This window comes from Lathamus discolor, chromosome 5, assembly GCF_037157495.1.
Source record: "Lathamus discolor isolate bLatDis1 chromosome 5, bLatDis1.hap1, whole genome shotgun sequence".
NCBI lineage: Eukaryota > Metazoa > Chordata > Aves > Psittaciformes > Psittacidae > Lathamus > Lathamus discolor.
In genome coordinates, this window is record NC_088888.1 from 29,032,608 (window position 1) to 29,052,450 (window position 19,843).

Here is a 19,843-nt window from a genome sequence, read left to right on the forward strand (position 1 = left end):
AAGAAAAAAAAATTTTTTCCTTTAAAAAAAAAAATATTTGTAAAGGTTTGGAGAATACGTTGTGCTGCGCATATAGTTAAAAACCAAAATATGTTCCTCAAGTAATTGGGTGCTGGGAGAGTGAACGAATAACCAAATAAATATATATGATAAAACATATGAATGAGTGGGCAAGGGCAAGAGTAAAACTGAGGATGAAGTGGAGGGGGAGGAGGAATGACATGGGGGGAAATAGTGGGGAAAATTAAATGGAAGGAATGAATCAGATGAAAGAGTGGTAGATGTAGTTTTTCTTGATTTCAGTAAGGCATTTGATACTGTCTCCCACAGCATCCTCATAGATAAGCTAAAGAAGTGTGGGCTTGACGATCAAGTAGTGAGGTGGATCGAGAACTGGTTGAAAGGAAGAAGGCAGAGAGTTGTGGTCAATGGCGCAGAATCTAGCTGGAGGTCTGTGACTAGTGGAGTTCCTCAGGGGTCGGTGCTGGGACCGGTGCTGTTTAATATTTTCATCAATGACCTGGATGAGGGAACTGAGTGCACCCTCAGCAAGTTCGCTGATGACACAAAACTGGGAGGAGTGGCTGACACACCAGAGGACTGTGCTGCCATTCAGCGAGACCTGGACAGGCTGGAGAGTTGGGCGGGGAGAAACTTGATGAAACTTAACAAGGGCAAGTGTAGAGTCTTGCATCTGGGGAAGAACAACCCCATGTACCAGTACAGGTTGGGGGTTGACCTGCTGGAAAGTAGTGAAGGGGAAAGGGACCTGGGGGTCCTGGTGGATAGGAGGATGACCATGAGCCAGCAATGTGCTCTTGTGGCCAAGAAGGCAAATGGCATCTTAGGGTGCATTAGAAAGGGAGTGGTTAGTAGGTCAAGAGAGGTTCTCCTCCCCCTCTACTCAGCCTTGGTGAGGCCGCATCTGGAATATTGCGTCCAGTTCTGGGCCCCTCTGTTCAAGAAGGACAGGGAATTGCGTGAAGGAGTCCAGCGCAGAGCCACAAAGATGATTAAGGGAGTGAAACATCTCCCTTATGAGGAGAGGCTGAGGGAGCTGGGTCTCTTTAGCTTGGAGAAGAGGAGACTGAGGGGTGACCTCATCAATGTTTACAAATATGTAAAGGGTAGGTGTCAGGATGATGGAGCTAGGCTTTTTTCAGTGATATCCAGTGATAGGACAAGGGGCAATGGGTGTAAACTGGAGCATAGGAAGTTCCACGTTAACATCAGGAAGAACTTCTTTACTGTAAGAGTGACAGAGCACTGGAACAGGTTGCCCAGGGGGGTTGTGGAGTCTCCTACACTGGAGATATTCAAGGCCCGCCTGGACAAGTTCCTGTGTGATGTACTGTAGGTTACCCTGCTCTTGCGGGGGGGTTGGACTAGATGATCTTTTGAGGTCCCTTCCAACCCTTGGGATTCTGTGATTCTGTGAAAGGGCAAAACCAGAAAACAGAGTAATTTAGGAAAAGATCAGAAAAGAATGCTGGCAAAAGGTGAAGCATGTTCCTGGGGAGCTTATGACAGTATAGGTGAGAGAAGAGAAAAATAATTGGAATTGAGATAGGAATGATCTGGGGAAAAAATGTCAAAGGCTGACTTGGCAGGATAATAGAAAAAGGTAAGGAAAGATGTTAGGAGAAAAGTGAGACATTGAAAGAAATGGCTGCAGCACCACAGGCCCAGGTTAGTTTTGGCTGTGCTTCTCCTTTCCTTGTATTGCCTTGGGCAGGTCAGCTAGTGTTCATGGCTTTTGGTAGCCTGGATATAATACTCTAGGGCTGCTCAGAGGATCAGTTAATGGAAGTACAGAAGAAAAATCAATTCTATTATGAAGGTATTATAAAAATAAAAAGCAGTAGCTAAGGACCAAATAATACTGCCCTGTGAGGAGGCATACTCTGTCCTCACTTGATGCTTTCTCACCTTCCAGAACTGAGATTTCTCCTTCATGGGAAGGAAACCAACAGAACCTGAAGCAGAGCTATAGATGTCTGGGGACCACATTTGGGGAATGTTTTTGCTAATCAGCACCTTTAGAAGTGACTGTTGCCAATAATGATGATTCTAGAATATATGAATATCAGAATGAAATAATGGCGGGGGATCGGAACCAGATGATCTTAAGGTCCTTTCCAGCTCTTAACTATTCTGATTCTATGATCAATTAAAAAGAGAGGCAGGGATAGTTACTGCATTTTTGGTAGGCATTTAGCCTTGTTCATTCATAGAAGGTTATGATTCTAATTCCTCATGTATCAAGACAAAAAAATATCCCTGAATTCTTGGATGTTTCATCTAGGAAGTGTATAAACAAATCTAGTGCTTCATAATGCTAATCCAAGTAAGGAAAAGAGTCTTTGAGGGTGGGTGGGGTAAGCAGTGTGTGAGTTTACTAATCTCTCTTATATTTAAAATAGCCTTCTTTCGTAGTAAAAATGTATGCAAATATAATTAGGCAAAGAAAGCAAGCCACAATCCAGCTTTAGTAATGCTTTTACTGATAGTATTATAGCCTTCCTTTAGGCAGTAATATGCTTTGTCGCCTGAGTCAACTAAGAAAATTACTTTTCCCAATCTCTAAAGCACTTTTATAGCTTCATCTAGTAAATGAGCAGTCTACTCTCCAATAGCAAAGGGAAAAAAAAGATGGATTTTAAAGAAAATACTCGAACAAACTTTGTTGCACATTAGTTATCTTACAGACTACTGAATCATCAGACTCACAAAACAAATTTGTACGCCGAAAATGCTATTTATAGGAATGCTGAGTTCTGCTAAGGGGAAAGAATTGAACTGATCATCAGTGCTCTCATGATTCAATGTTTTATTCAAAATAATCTATGACTATTGATATGAAATAGCTTAAATAGCTCAAAAAGAAGTAAAAAATTTGGTTAAAATACTGATGGCAGAGTCAAGTCAGTGCAATATGAGGATTTCTCTCACTTTTGCTGCATCCAGCAACAAAACTGTTACAAAAGGCATGAAATATTTGCTGCTTTCAATCAAATTTATTAGAGGGAGAGGAAAAGCTGTTTGGATCTTTTCAATTTGCACAAAATTCCTGTGCATAGAGTCTTTCTTTTTGTTTTGGTTTGGTTGTTAAAGATAGTCTAAAATGGGAGTCCTGAACTTTGTCCCAAACAATGAGGGTTTCATATATGTAAAAATATAGAAACCATAATTGATATAGATGAGGGATTCTATAGAAACATATATAGAACAGAATGTACTTCAGAAGCCAAATCCAGGTGGAAAAGGATAGAGTTGAAACATGTCTGCTTTCCTGACTTGTTCTGTGTAATGAAGTGTAGTGTTGGCTGCTTGCATTTGTGGGGTGCTTGCTTACCAAATATGGGTGGCAACATATGCCTCCCAAGGATATGGTGACATGGATGTGTCTTAGATAAGAATAGAATACATTTCCAGTGGAAAATGTAGAATGTAAAATTCTACAGTAACAATTAAAAATCTTAAGAAGTCATGTGCACACCATAAGGCTTAAGAAAAAGTGGGAAGAATGGAAAGAACTATTACAGTGCAAATAACAAAATCCTGTGGGGTTAAGAATGTGAATTTACTTTTAAAACTCATGTTGTTATATAGTCTGCATTAGAGAAAGGGGTATCAGGCTTCAAATCCTGTTTCTAAATACTGGGCGGGGGAGGGTGTAACAAGGGCTGCACTGCATTTAGTGGTTTTCTTCATGGAATCTCAGTGCTTTATGGATGCGTTATGCCCTCTTTCTCATGGGTGAAAAAGAGAAAGCCAAGAGTTTGCTCTGGAAACTGGTTTTACATCTTTGGGGGGACCAAAGGTCTGCAGTTGTATGAGTGTCTTCCTTGTTTGCAGTCTAAAATTCTATGCATAGGTTAATTAAACATGTCCACATGTGATTAATCAACTGAGCTACCTGCTATTCACAGGGAAGCTCACCTAGAGTGTGCTTGTGCTGTACCTATTCTGTGGGTAAAGAGGAGACCTTTCATCCCTAGGCTGTCAGATGTCATAGTCTGCTCACCTTGCAATTAAGATGGGCCTTTGGCTTTTTGTCAGTGAGTCAGAAATTATGTGTAGCTGGGTGCGTAAGTAGTACAAAGAAATACTGTCATGCCTCTTTTTAATTTCTCCTGTGACATGGATTGGGAAGCGTTTTGCTTATATGTGTTTTTTCTGCTGAGTAAATCAAAAGTGTCCATCAGGCAGTGCAAATGTGTTCACTTGGGTGAAAGCTGAAACATTCCTATGTTGAACTCTGTCTGCAGCAGGATACTTGGCTGAGAAACTGGTATTTTAATTACTTGGACTAGCAACAAAGGCCAACATTTGACATCTCCAAAGCCACTGTAAGAGCATATTTAGATAAACGTTACCTTGAGAACTAGCTCCCAATATGTCACTGAAGTTAAAGAAGGAATTGAAAGAAATTAATTCTGACCTTTCCTTTGTTCTCAGGAATCTGCCATCCTACATCCAGCGATCAAACCCTGCATGCACAAGAATCCCTCACAGGTCTTTTCTGGTGCTTCTGTGTCACTGTGGACCCCTGTGTAAGCATATGGGAAATGTCATCCCAGGCAAATGCCAGCGTTGGCCTCCTGTCTGCTTTGTTTGCATCAGGCAAATGGTTATACAAGATAAAAGGCAAACAAATACTGGGGCTTGCCACCAGGAATTTCTGAGAGGCTTGATTTTGAGAGGGATGGAGCTGTGATTACAGGAGCATACCTTTAAATGGTAGCACCGGCATAAGCAGCTCCTGCATCTTGTTGCCCCCAGCCACAAGCCACTTGTTCCGATACTTGTGCTGTGCCTTCAGATGTGCCAGAAAAATTGTTTACTGCCAAATGGTGAGCTGGGCTAGTCAATAGTTCTGCATTTGAAACAGCCATTTTTATTTATGCAATTCCTGATCCAGTTCATTCCTTGGACCCCGATAAAAGCTGGTTGGGCACGGCTGAGGAGAGGAAGGAGAAAGGTTGCTGAAAATGAGATCTGTGCATGCCGCTATTACTGGGGAGTTTTGTTGTTTGTGGTTTTGTTATGTTTTTAACCATGCTGGTTGTAATTCTGTAACACTGTGTTTTCAGTCAGAGAGATGTGGTTTTTTAACGCTCATTTCTCAGTATTTCTTCCTGCTCCCTCCTGTCCCCACACTCGGCTCCTGGATTCCTCAGCTGTGTGGAAAGAGCAGTTTCTGAGGCTGTGCTGGCTCACAGAAATTATTTTAATCTACTGAGTGAGTGAAAAATAAAGTAAAAAACCAGTGGTCAGTGTAGAGGTTATTTGCTCTCCCTGATCGTGCAGGACAGATCCTGGCAGCACGTTACAGTCTGCTGTAGGGAAGGGAATCGGGCAAGCAGCTGGCTCAGTGCCTGGAGAGGGGGCTGGGAAGTCAGCCGGCAGCGACGGAGACCTGTCTTCTCACACCCGCTGCTCCACAGGGAAATCCTTGGCTGTAGCCCGTCTGCTCGGGTAAGATGTCTCGTAGCAACCTGTCTTCCAAGCTCCAGCCAGGCACGGACACGTGAGGTGAGCCGGCTGGGGAGCGTGCCAGTGGAGATGAGCAGTGGCAGCACGTAGGGGCAGGGACGTGCTCTCCCTGAACCACTCATGCCACAGCCCCAGCCACTTGAGCCCATGCATTGCCATTCCAGTGCGTGTGTGTCTGACCAGAGAGGGCCATGGAGCTGCAGCTACAGATTCCTCTCCTGTGCACTGATTTCCTCAGAATTACCTTTGTGACCTCAGGTGCTGTAAAATAAGGCAGTAAGCATTACAGTAATTTGTCATGAAAAATGTATATTTCAGAAGCAGACTCATTTTACTATAGGCAACATTAACTTTGGGAGCCAGTGTTGTTTTGAGAAGCTGTGTGTACACTTAGTTTATGGTTTACTGGGAGTAAAATATGGTTTATTGGGAGTGAGTGGGAATTTCATTCAGAGAGAAAGACACGTTTGTCGTGCAGGTAGCTTGAGTGCTACAGTTTAAGACAGGCCAAGGTGGTGTGAATATAAATTGTATTGTGAAGGCTTTCTGGAGATTACTTGGGCTTCTACTAAAATGTAAGTTATTTGAGTAACTATGATTTAGTTTTCTCTGTGTGTGGCCATTGCAGACAGGGCTGCTGAAGAAAAGGCAGCAAGATTTATATTGTACACTTTCTATAAAGTCATAATGGGCACATAATCCCAGAGTGGCAGGGTTCAATCCGCTAAGATTTTGAAAAGGAGAGGGGCAGTGAATGTGAGGAGCAGAGGGGAATGTAAAGGAAAGAGCTGATTCAAAGTTAAGGTGCTACCATCAGAGATTTCCCTAAAAGCCCTTGCGTGTTCTCTCTTTAAGTCTCAACCATTAATCCTTCTGGGGCCAGGCAGACTTTAAATTGCATTTCAAATCCAATATTCCATAAAGAGCACAGAAGCAGTAAATTGTCTAGTTTGTCTTGTAATCACGTAGAGACGTAAAAATAACTTTGTTGTCAAGTTGTGCATTCCTCTGCTTTTGTACTTGTCCTCCTCTGAGTGCTGAGAGGTCGCACTAATGGGGCTTCTGGAAGACCTCCAGACTTCTTGCAGTCAGTTGGGAACAAAGCAAGAAAATTCCTGGGAATATGATCCTCTGCCTGGCTCACTTGTGTCTGCCCAGTATGAGACAGCTACCCTGCCACGTGTGAGCAGAGTATGGAAGACTCTGGGGCTTTGTCTGTTCATTCATGGGTGTACTTTGTGCTAAGTCTTGAAATTGAAAGCAAACAGATAAAATGAAAGTGTCTATTGCAAAGTGTGGGGCGGGAGACATTCACTCTGTATCTGTATGTGTGCACATCCATATCCTAGTGAGCAAATCATATTTTAAACAATAAGTAAGGTTAGGACCTGGGGGTAATAAAGGATATTTTGTTGATCGTTCTGAGTTAGCACATGGTGATTAACTGCTTCTGTGTTGATCTGAAAACTCAGGTTAGCTGAAAGAACACGGTAGGTCTATGGCACAATGGCAAGCGCTGCGTGTGCTGTCCCCCAGGCCACACGGTAGCCCCCCAGAGAGACCGTGCAAGGTGCTGTGTAGGCAGATGGAGCACCAGCTGTGCTCGAGGATACTTGTGCTTGTGAGCTGTAGGGTTTATGTGTGGATTGGTTAAGTCTGTTCTCAACTCTGGCTTGATGCTCCACTCCAAAAGGTACAGATCAAAACCTATGTCTTTGTGTGCCAAGTGACTGTAAGCAGTGGGGTGGAACAGAGAGGCCACAGCTCACATTCTCAGACTCCTTTTTAAAGGTCTCATTACTTGGAGTATATGCTTGGGAATACACACAATGAAGAGAAGGGTAAAAAACAGTGCTGTGAATAAAGCATATGGACATGGTGATGAGGAGAAAGGACAGCAAGAATGGGGTAAGCAGAGGATGGCAGCTGTTCCTACTGTGGCCAGCTTCGTGATGATGTGGGGAATGGTGGCAGGAGTAAGTGCAGGATGTGGTGCAGAAGCATTTGTCAGATTCAAACTGCAAACACACAAGAGATCTGTAAGCAGTGCTGCTTTCATTGGCCAAACTCATTTCATATAGTAGCACTTCCTTGTATCCAGCTGTCCCTTCTTCGTGATCTCTCCACAATCTCCCCACTCCCCAGCCTGCCGATAGCCCTGTGTAGCTCCCCCTGCCCCTGTGTGCTCACACTTCCATTGTCTGCTGTGCCTCTGCAGTCTGCACTTGACAAGCTCCGTTTCCCCAAAATGGGGAAGGAGAGGCATTCAGAAGCCCCTGTTCATCTCCTCCACCTTTACAACTCTCCCATTCCTAGCAGGGGGTAGCAGAGCCCGGCCTGGGTCCATGACCTAGAGCTCTGCACAATGCAGTCCCAAAACATGCTGTCAGATCATGTAACTCTATTTCTTTCCACGCTGTTTTCTGCTCCAGCACCGTTTCCTACTGTCAAGGCTAATGAGGTCAGGGCTTTTGGTGCTTTCCTCATCCTTGCTCTGTCTGTTGTGAATCACAGCATTGAATAGCATTGCTCATGCCTCAACTTCCCAGATACCTCTGTCTGGCCCTCCTCTCAATCTTCAAGTCCTTCTTCTTTCCTGTTTTTCTTTCTCCCTGGTTTTAAAGCCACTATAGTGAAAGTAAGAAAGTTGTGAAGACAGAAGGCCAATTTTAGCCGTGGTACAAGCAAAGGCAGCTTCTGTTTCTTGGGCGTTATGTTTGCTAACTGCAGAGTGAGTTTAGCCTGTAACTGGTGCTGTTGAAAGCTGTTGCAGGCAGAATTTGCATGTTTCCTTTCAAGGCAGCTGTGATAATAGCAGCCTGTACAATTGCTCTTTCTAGGTCTTCTTTACAGAAATGGTTTCCTGAATCCCTCGGAGAGGTGATTTGGCTCAGTGATGTTGCCTTTGTACCAGGAGAAGGTGGTACTGCTCACAGGCACTGGATCCAAAGCCTTCTGCTACACCTTCTGCAGACTGTTGCATAAACCTGGATGTGGAGGCTGAGTGGCAGCCCTGTGAGCCCTAGCCTCCTGCAGTCTCACAGGAGGAAGAGTCTCCAAGTTTGCGTAGCTGCCTGGTGACCCACAGCTAGCATATGCCACAGCACAGGTGCACCAAGATGCGTTTCATACAGTTTTTTGTAGCAGAGTGTGTATGTGATGAGCTCTTGCTTTAATTCTCATGCTAACAGCTTAGTGGTTTTGCTCAAATACATAGAAAAGGTCCCAGCCCTAAGCTCCTGTTCTCGAAGCCAAGCTTGCCCTGTGGCCTTTGTGACATTTTTAGTGGAATATCTTAGAGCAGACAGCTAGACCAAACAGGATGTTGCAAGCCTGGAAATGTAAATAGCACTTGCTTGTGCCATCCTTCTTTGGGATTACTTTGGGGAATGGATTTTGGAAATGGATGAAAAGTCAGTCTTTTTGCAATACTACTACTGTCTTCTGTTTTCTTCTGCCATTATGAAACAAAGCAAGAGGCAGTCTAAGTGGCAGCCTGGCACCTCACAGGGGCTGTGTTCCCATCACATGGAGAAGGTCCAGGCTCTTGATTGCAGGGTCCCCCCTGTGCATCCTAGACTGCATTCAGTCATCTCCCTTATAGAGTATAAAACCTCCCCACCTAGAAGAAAAAGTACTCAGGGAAATGTATGTTACTTAAAGCATGCTTTGATCCCTACAGTGGTCTTTTCCTGCAGAAAGACAGCAATCTGGCCCATCCTTTTGAATGCACAGTTTTATGGAACAGGAAAATCCCCTTGAGTTTTTTAAGCAACAGCACTGGTTTTGTCTAAGATCTCACCCTGCAGTTTAATCTTCAGTGGAACAAAATTCTTAGATCTATTTTTTAAGAATCTGGCATCTTTATTGGCTATCAAGCCTACAAATTGTGCCTTCTGGTGAGCTCAGCAGACCCACAGCTTTGTGTAATTGAGACTGCAGCATGATAGAGAGTTCTGTTATGGCTTCACATATTGATCAGTCTGACTTAATTTCCTCATGGTTCCTGGACCACGCTGGGGATGATGCATTATGTTGAAGGCCTGATAAGCCTGTTTGATCAAAACATCTCAAGGGGTTCTGGAACAGAGGCAATTACCAATACTGATACGTGTTTCCTTTCATCAAAAATTAAGGGCTCATTAATAGGCTGCACAGCAGCTGCTGTTTGCAACACATGACTTTTTTTTAATTAAGTTGGAGATACTCTTTCCTCAGCCATATGAGTTGGCTGTTTCCAGAAGGAAAAGAAATTGGGTCCCAGGATTTGATTTTAATGATGTATGTATGATAGCAGTATCTCCTGCACTGCTGTGTTCACTATTTTGGTAACTGAACCTTAGGTTATGTTTCAGAGCGATAGTCCCATCCCACTGCTTAAACTACGCACGCCCACAAATCCTGGTGTTTTACAACTTCTGAATTTTGTGTCAGGTTACTGATGGCGTCTGCTCATTACTGGGTAGATGGATTCCTGTCGTAACTTTGGCAATCAGCATTTTTGTTCAGCAGTGGATATGTTAAAAATGTTTTTAAGCTGTGCTTATTTTAGGCTCTCAGATATGAGAAGGAAGCTCACTGTTGTTTCTGGCTGGTTTACCTTCTCTCAGCAAAAATCCTAACATTTCATTTTTAACCTATTTGATGTAGGTGTGTTGTGGGTGTCAAATTCATCCTGCTATTTTATGTTGCAAATTAGATGCATGGAAAGAAAATATGATCAAGGCAAACTGCTATGTGAAACTTGATTTTTAAACACAGTTTTCAGATAAGCAGCTAGAAGTTTAGTGCCTCACAGAATCATTTTTCATAGCTAGTAGGAGTTGCTTTTGTTTTGTTTATTCATCAGAAAATAATCTAACCATTTAACACCAGCTGTAGCATTTTCTGTTTTCTTTTCCATTTGACACACATTATCTCCTTAATTAGCAGCTCTGCTCATTAATGCATGGAATGAAAGTCAGAAGCAACATTTTCCAAGGAACACTGGAAAATACCGGTGTTTTTAAGCATAGACGAATGCGGATACATACATTCATGTGTGATCACCTAGGAAAAAGTGGAAAGGTAGCTGGGTTGCAGCAAATATACAACACTTGAACCACATTCTGTAACTTGTTCAAAATCCTATGATGTGCGTCTGGTGCTTCATGAAAAGTGTCCCTCACCTGATTTTAGTTCTTTTCTTGATGTCTGAACTTCTAGATCATTTCTTCAAGTGAGAATTACAGTTTTCATGATAAAAAAGAAATATTTAGTACTGGTAACTGTTGCTTAAAGTTGTGAGTCAAGTGTTTCTTAGGAGGTCAGAAACAGGAAATTGGATGAAAAGAAACATTTTCGTTCTCTAGGTAAACCTGGAATTCTTTTGAAGTTGTGACTCATATCCAGCCATTACCGGAATTCATGGTACTGATCCCATGGGTACAAGATCCCATGAATATTTAGTGGAAGATGGCTGGTACCATTACTGCCCTCCAGGCTGCTGTTTGTAGTCACTTCTCTTCCCTAGATGCTGTCGTGACTAAAATGTGAGGATGAGTGGGCTACTTTAAATTACCTTTAGCAATGATTAATTCAGATTAATCGCCTAATCTTACAAACACTGGAGCACTGAAAGAACAATAATGGTGTGAGAAATCCCTAAATTTACCTAGCATTAAATATATTCGGGATTCAAACATACTGATGGGACCAATTCAGACATTCCTACTGATGTGATAAAGCCAATGTACTTTTACCTGACAGGTGTCTCCTTTGATTTCAGTGGCCTACAACTCTTATTAAGACTGTGCAGTTCAAAGTGGTGTGTTGAATGTCACAGATTAGCAGGATTAAGAGCAGTTTCAGTATACGTTAGGCCTTTGCTTACTTCCTCACTCCTTAGTTGTCTACCGGTGTTCCTCTTGTTAGAGCCTGTTCCATGCAACAGGCTACCATAAGCTACCTGCTTCAACCACTGCACAGGGCAAAGGAGCAGAGTCTGCTTTTTAGGGAGGTGTTGTAGTTTGGCCTGTATTTTAAAGCTCATTGTTATAACATGTAGCAGGTTTGGGTTATAGAATGGACCTTTAAAAATAAACTATTTTTAGGAACATACAGTGCTGGAAAAAAACAGCAATTATTTGGTTCTAAAATGTAAGAAACCTAAACATGGCAATGTTCCCTATAACTGCTTTTCTGAAATATATGTTAGTGTCTGAAACGGTGGGACAGTAACACTATTTATCATTAGTTTTAAATCTTAATGGTACATTTAATTACCTCCCTCACTAGTTTCGGAAGCTGAAGCCCTGAAATGTGAATTGGGGTTTTTCCTACAATGTACATGATGCTATTTTGAATTGCGCTATTTATCTTTTAATCTCTAGGTGCTGAAGTGTTGTATATGAACATGTCAGCATATAATGAAGGTCGGCTTCAGTCATCTTTCTGGATTGTTGATAAACAGCACGTGTATATTGGAAGTGCCAGCCTAGACTGGAGATCACTGGGACAGGTAATGTAATTGAAAAAGTAATTTTATACCCTTTGAGTGTATAATGAGGAGAAAAAAGTAATGTTTTGAGGCCAGCAAGATGGATAGCTTGCTTTTTCTGATAGTTTGCTGGCAAAAAATGCCAGCATCAAAAACTGCACTGCCACGGTTTTGACTTCTGTGTTGGCAAAAGTGTATTACTATAAATTTACTTCTTTTCATTGGAATAGCTATCCTCAACAGTTCTGCTCTGAGTTAAATTTAAAAAATTTGATTGCCCCTATTGATTTCTCTGATTTTGTTGTTTCAGGATTGTCAGTTCTAGTTTACTTCTTAAAAAAAAAAAAAAGCGAGCAAACCTGTTGGAAAACAAACTGCTGCAGAAACTCCATGGTAATGTTGTGAGCATGACTTAGACCCTTTCATCTGCCGTTTAAATAAAGAAAAGCAAAATTTAGAAAGACTTCCAAATTGGTATTGAGTATTATACTGAAATAGCTAGCATATCTGGGGAGGGAGAGATTTATTGATACTGAAAGTCAATAGCATAATGTCTTCGAAGTCTGTACATATTAGAGAGAATTCCGTACTTGAATCCTCATAAACATGAGAGTTGAAGGATGGACACTAAGGTTTCTGCCAACCACCAATGCTGAGGACTCTCTATAGTCTAAAACCATTTTGAATAAGTATTACTGCAGTAATGCAGCTTATTTGCCTTCTGTGTGTATCTGTAGTTTCCTTCTTTCTGCAACAGTCTCCAGATTATTAACAGCTATCATGTTCATTTTGACTAGATACTGCTGGTTCTGTGAGGCTGCTGTTGGTCACGCTTAGGGAGTGGAACCTCAGTAACTGAAATGCACAACAGAAAGGAAAAAGCAGCAGTCCTAGGTAGTTACTAGTTGCAGTAAAGAAAGTTTGCTTTCTAAATATGAGCAGAGTCTCGGAAGCACATGAATAATTTTGAGCATGGGTTCTAAGGATCTTGTAAAGGAGGAGGTGTGTGTTGGAAGGTTTTAAATGTTGTTTTGAGCTGAGAGTGAAAGTCTGAATAAAACCAAATCAACCATTTTGGTAAAGAATAAATAAATTTTTGCTGTTCTATGTCTGTTTACTTATTTAGAAGGTAACTTTATGAATGTTTACAAAGGAATCTGGAATACTGGTAGAAAATAGGATGTTGTTAGCAAATCACAGAATCTTGGCTGAGGTGTTGTTGTATTTTTGCAACACATAGTTTAGGTTCTTGGACAGTTTAGAAATTGAGTGTTTATACATTGCTGTGCCCCATGAGCTAAACTGTTTCATGTCATGACAAAATAGCTCTTCACAGAACTATTTGGCTTATAAATACTTTAGCTTTGTAGCCACTTCTAATTGGGTTTCGAATAATGGTGATAAATAATAAATGTGGAGAAAAGAAGCAATCTACTTCATTGATTATTATTATATTTAATGATTGTGTTTATGATCTTCATCACAGATACTACAATACCTCATAGGCTTGGTCTTCTCACAGTGAAGTAAATCTTAATTCTTGTAACATACCTGTGTTAAACCTTGATACCAGTTCTTTTGTGGGCCAGTGTTTCAAATGTGATTCCTCACTGTTAATTTGATATCTCTTATTTCTGTATTCATTTGGACATTTGTTTTTTCATCCTGTTGTCATATAACAGTATATTTTTATATGTAGTGATAAGAAGCAGCTCAGAATAGTATCTGTACAGAGCAAGAAGAAACCTCTCTGAATTGCAGTTAAAGAGAATCTACTTTCAATTGGTTGAGAAATGTATGCTGGGGTTTCAGAAGAGCCTAAGGAAATTAGATCCTTGTCTCCTGCTGACATCAGATACGAGTATCCAGTCCCCTTAAGCCAGTTACAGGTTAATAAATCAGGGCAACTGTCAAAGAGATCTGATATGCAGTCCTAAAATAATAATCTCTCTTGAACTTTTCACATAAGAGGCAAAATAAGCAAAGAACTCAGTCATTTTATTCTGAGTGCTTTCCTCAAGGACAGTATTTTGCACGTCCATGGGACCTAACTTTAAAACCCATGGTGAACCAAGCCCTTACTGGGGAAACACATCTCCCACGGGTTCTCATTATCAGAGTCCCAGTGCGAATGAGGGATCAGGCCAACCTTCTCTCAAATCAGCCTAAATGAGTACGGTCTGAGTTTAACTGGGAAATAGAAGAGCAGATAGTGCCAAGCCTGTCCAGACCCATGCCCTTGCCCTTGCTGTTGCACTGCCTTCAGTAGCAGGGTAAGGGCTTCTGCAGTTTTGCAGGGGGAGGCAGGGAATTCACTACAGATGCTGCTTTGGGTTTCCTATTATATCTTGGTTTACCTGCAGGGAAAGGACTGGGAAAAGGCAGACTGGGCCATTAGTTAGTCACATATGGTCTCTTCAAAAGCTCATATGACTTCTAGAGAAACAGAACTTGTGGTTATTGAATCAGCAAACCACTTTGGCCAGTCTTACTAAACCTTGACAGCACATCACAGAATAATGCAGGGCTCTGGAAATATGTGGTAGTTTGCCCTATCATGCACATCAGCTGTCTTCTTACTCAAACAGAACATCTAGTATGAATCAGTCACCTTGTAGATAACAATGTCTCATTATTCTGGCTTATATATCAAAGGCCAGGTTGGACAAAGCCTTGGGTGACATGGTTTAGTGTGAGGTGTCCCTGCCTATGGCAGGGGGGTTGGAACTACATGATCTTAAGGTCCTTTCCAACCCTAACTATTCTATGATTCAGCAGCACAGTTCCAGTGTGAATTATGTGAGTGCGTCCAGTTTCGTATCTAATATCTGAAACACAATGACAAGCTTAAAATTGTAACTGTGTGCGATTGTCATACCTTTTCAGATGCCTTCCCTTGTACTTTCTACATGCATGTTTATTGCTTTCTCTGTACTGAAGCTTTGCATACATTCAGGACAGTACACTGTGTAATTCCTATAGGAGCACCTATCTGCTTCACTGGTGTGCCATTTTTACTAGGGATGCAGCAGGTCTCCACTCTATTTCACCCTAGGCAATAGTCCCAGAGCCTTCCTACTTCCTACTGTAGTGGATATAGAAATGCTTCTGTGACATAGCAGTACACAGCATTTAACATAGAGCAACTCAGCATGATAGGGAATATTTATGCAAGGTTACTGTGATAGCTGTAACTGGAGTTCATGCTTTTTTGTTCCTTTGGAAGTGGGAGGGGGAAGAGCAGCAAGGTTGTTAGCATCGTTCTTTTCTTGGGAGCCTGAATCTAAAGCTGAAATAGTAATTTAACTTTCAACAGCTCCATAGAAAGCAACATCAATGAGGAGGAAAATGGAGGGATCAGGCCCAGTCAACAACATAGGTTCATGAATGGCAGGTCCTGCTTGAACAACCTGATCTCCTTCTACGATAAAGTGACCTACCTGGTTGATGAGGGAGAAGCTGTGGACATTGTTTGGACTTGAGTAAAGCATTTGATGCTGTCTCCCACAGCATTCTTCTGGAGAAATTGGCTGCTCATGGTCTGGATAGGTAGATTCTTCACTGGGTTGGAAACTGGCTGGATAGTCAAGCCCGAAAAGTGGTGGTAAATGGCATCACATGTAGTTGGCAACTGGTACTAGTGGTGTCCCTCAGGGCTCAGTGTTAGGGCCAGTGTTGTTTAATATCTTCATTGATGATCTGGATGAGGGGATTGAGTGCCCCCTCAGTAAATTTGCAGATGATACCAAGTTGGCTGGAAGTGTTGATCTGCTGAAGGATAGGAAGGCTCTGCAGAGGGATCTGACCAGGCTGGATCGATGGGCTGTAGCTAACGGTATGAGGTTCAACAAGGCAAAGTGCCAGGTCCTGCATTTGAGCCACAACAACCCCATGCAACGCACCAGGCTTGGGGAAGAGTGGCTGGAAAGCTGCTTGGCAGAAAAGGACCTGGGGGTTCTGATTGATGGCTGCTGAACATGAGCCAGCTTGTGCCCAGGCAGCCAAGAAGGCTAACAGCATCCCGGCCTCTATCAGCAGTAGTGTAGTCAGTTAGGACCAGGGTGGTGATCATCACCTTGTACTTGGCACTGGTTAGGCTGCACTTTGAATTCTTTGTTCAGTTCTGAGCCCCTTACTACAAGAAGCACATTAAGGTGCTGGAGCAGGTCCAGAAAAGGGCAATTCAGCTGGTGAAGGGCCTGGAGCACAGCTCGTGATGAGGAACAGCTGAGGGAACTGGGGTTGTTTAGTCTGGAGAAAAGGAGGCTCAGGGGGCACCTTATCAGTCACCTGAAACTACCTGAAAGGAGGTTGTAGTGAGGAGAGGGTCAGTCTCTTCTCCCAAGTAACAAGTGATAGCACAAGGGGAAATGGCCTCAAACTGCACCAGGGGAGGTTTATATTGGATACAAGAAAAATTTCTTCACAGAGAGGGTGCTCAGGCATTGGAACAAGCTTCCTAGGGAAGCAGTGGAATCCCTGTCCCTGGAAGTGTTCAAAAACAGTGTAGATGAGACCCTCGGTGACATGGCTTAGTTGTGGTCCTTGGGGTAATGGTTGGACTTGATGATCTTAAAGGTCCTTTCCAACCTGGTTGATTTTATGATTCTGTGATCAGGGCTTACATGTCAAAAGGTATCAGCTTTGTTCTGATAATCTTTGTGGAAAAGTCTTCTCTACATTTATAGGCTGGAAACCAATCTCATTGTGAGGCTTACTGAGTTTTGTTGCCATTTTCTTGACTTGCCAGCACTGGCAAGAAGTAAAAGTAGTATTTCCTTTAAAAGTAAATGCTCTGCATCAAGGCGAGATTTTCATATGCTGCATATATTGCTTAGGGAATAACCTTTCAAGTTGCATATACCCTTGTGCATTCACTGTAAAAGTTTTAATACTTTCCAGAGTCTGAGCTTTGAAGTTATGGGCAAGGTTGACAGCACATCATTACGTTTCAAGTAATCAACTTTTCAAGTTTCAATTAGGTTGCCAGTTTGCCAAAACTCTAATAATTTAAGTGAAATCATATATGCCAGCTATCTGCTTCAGTCTAAAATCAAACCCCACAGGCAAATGAATAATACTGTTTAGACTGCCTGAAAACAGAGGTTTGCAAATCTTTAATGTTTTTTTTCATTCACAGTGAAATATTTTGATCCTTTCTTCAAACATGTTCAGATTTTGTCAGGGATGCATCTTTTTATTTTGTTACCAATGTATAGCAATATCTTGCACAATTATATAACCCATTGAAAATTCCAGGTTATAAACAGCAAGAATTTTTGCCACTTTCTTGGACAGATACCACTCCTTAGATCTAGTAAGCTGTGTAAGACTTTGTCAATGAAATGAACTTTCTACTGATATAGTTACTTTCTGGTAAAATTTTATAAATTGATAAAATTCTCTATAAACATGCTACCAGCTTCATGAAAGACATCTGGTTGGATGCTCTCTCATTCTTTGTGGTGCTCCTCTGCCTTCAAATGTGGTTTGCCGGGGGGCGGTAATAGAAAAGGAACGTGATAAAATTTTAAATCACATTTTGAACTTTTTGAACTTTTTATTTCATATAGTAGAGCAACGTGATCAGCTGTACTGCTTCCATATTCCACTACACTGACATGCATTTGGATATGGATGCAATTGATAAAGTATTCTCCCAGAGTTCCCAGGCTCTCGCCTACAGAGAATTTAGTCTTGTAACCACTGAACAAGCCAAGCAACATCTTTGGGCCACAGCTGTGTGAACTACTTAAGAATACATTTAAGGCAGCAACATATAATCACAGAAACAATTGTGTTGGAAAAGACCTTTAAGATCATCAAGTCCAGCTGTTACCCCAGGACTGCCAAGTCCACCACTAAACCATGCTAGGTTGATGTGTATTTTTATTCAGCAAAATACGTGCATCTGTGTTAAAATGTTTGGCTGAAAAAGGATCCACTGAAACATGCCTAAAATTAGGCACATATACTGATTAATTTTTGCCTGTGGAAATAACATTTGAGGTGGCTGTGGTGCTGTATTCCATTTTTTAGTTCCTTGGCCTAGCTTGTTAATGTACTTAAATGAAAGAAATTGGTTATATAAAAATTATTAGAATTCATAATATTAATGCAGAGCAAGAGCTAACAAAAGGTGTCATACTTCTTTTGTTCCACGACTTCCTCCAATAGTTCAAGAAAGCTGGAAAATGCATTTAGCTCCTTAATTCTGTTGAGAAGCGTGAGGTTTGTAATACAGACAGAACCTTTCAGCAGCTTTAGGAAACACTTCTGGAGATTTTAGTACTAACAACGTTTTTAGACAAGTTTTATTCACACACGAACAATTTAATCCAGTGGGCAAACAACTATCTAATGGATTAGCTGAACCACTTCAGAAAAATACATTTATGTGCAACAAATAATCAGCCCTTGGAAAATTCCATTACTGAAAATTATTGAAACAAGTAAAATTACTCTGATTGTCTTCACTGGAAGTGGAATCAGGCTTATACCAAATACTCTTGTAGGCAAATAAAATAGCTTAAGTCATGAATACTAACAGCAGGTAGTTGGGTGTTTGTGCAGCGATTAGTGTCCAAATTCAAACATTCAGATCTCAAGCAGAAGCCTGCTGCTTGCTCCCTGCAGTTGGTGACTGTAAACACCTGAAAGTGTAAATGAAAGTGGCACATCTGGACTCTTCCAGTTACTGACGAGACATGAGACAGAACCACCAGTTAGGAGGCTGCTCACGCCTTGTGCTTATGCATGAAACCTGTTTACATGGGGGAAAAGTGAGCCTTGGTGTGCCAGAAAATAAGGGGTGCTGGATAGAGGGGAACAAAGAAGAGGACCTGGAGAGAAGAAGGTGAAGTTTCTGGCTGAGGGAAGGATCCTGGAAGTGGGGAAGATCCTGGAGGTCAGGGAGCTTTGAGGAAATGGAAGCTAGGGGAAGCACCAAGGACACTGGCTGGTGGCACCTGAGACAGGTAACAGTGAGCAGCCACACAGCACAGATGGACCTAACTTTCTGCCCAACCAGCCCCAGGCCAGCAGCCACCTCCCTTCAGGGAGGGAAGGTACGGATGAGAGGTGTAAATGATAATGAGGTAGCTGCAAAAGTTCTCATCTTATTGGTTCTTAAACAAACCCTAATATCCAGATTCATTGCAGGCAGTCATGTCTCTTGCCTGTGACATCTTAAAAGCATTATCTCAAAAAGTCCTACTTAAATTTTGGTTCAGATGATGTCAACGAAAAGATCCTAAGCAGTCCCATTATTTCTTCTTTTAGTTAGCTGTGTAAAAATTGCTAGTAGAGGATTTTTCTTTTTAAGGTGCTTATTAAGTCCATGTATTTTCTGGTTTGTTCATTCTTCTGACTGTTTTCAGTTCAGACCAGTTTAAGCTGAATGGCTGCAAGATGTAATTTTTTTAAGGACAAAAACCCACCAGGCTGTAAAACTTTTAGGATAAAAATTCCCAGCCTAGTGAACCTGCTCTCACATTCCCATTTATTTTATGTGTCTCTGTTGGATTCTCTGTGTGATTTGCTTCACAGTACAAAGTAAGACTTCAGAAAGGCACTTGATTTCTCTTCATCTTAAAAATCCATCAGGAGGAGGACTGGGAAAATAATACCTGATGTCTTAACCTATGTATTTATTGATGAAGACATATTAATTCTTGGTAAATTGGGCTTGGCCTTATGACTAGAATTTTTTGACCTTGCTTCTTTCATGAAATGAGTTCAGACAAAGTTCTGAATAGCAGGTGTTTATCTAATAATCTCTGTTGCAAAGGATCAATGATTTGTTCTTGCTGACTCCCAGCAGTGCCTTGGAGCACTTTCTAAAGTGTCCTGTGTGACAGCTGGACG

At 41.7% G+C, this 19,843-nt stretch overlaps 1 protein-coding gene across 1 annotated transcript in view; it reads left to right on the forward strand.

Annotated features, from left to right (window-relative positions):
* Positions 1-19,843, forward strand: part of PLD5 (phospholipase D family member 5) — a 168,058-nt gene that overhangs the window by 118,261 nt on the left and 29,954 nt on the right. Inside the window, exon 6 of the mRNA XM_065680165.1 lies at positions 11,871-11,998. Coding sequence (XP_065536237.1) covers positions 11,871-11,998 — 128 coding nt within the window. The remainder of the gene's footprint in view (positions 1-11,870; positions 11,999-19,843) is intronic.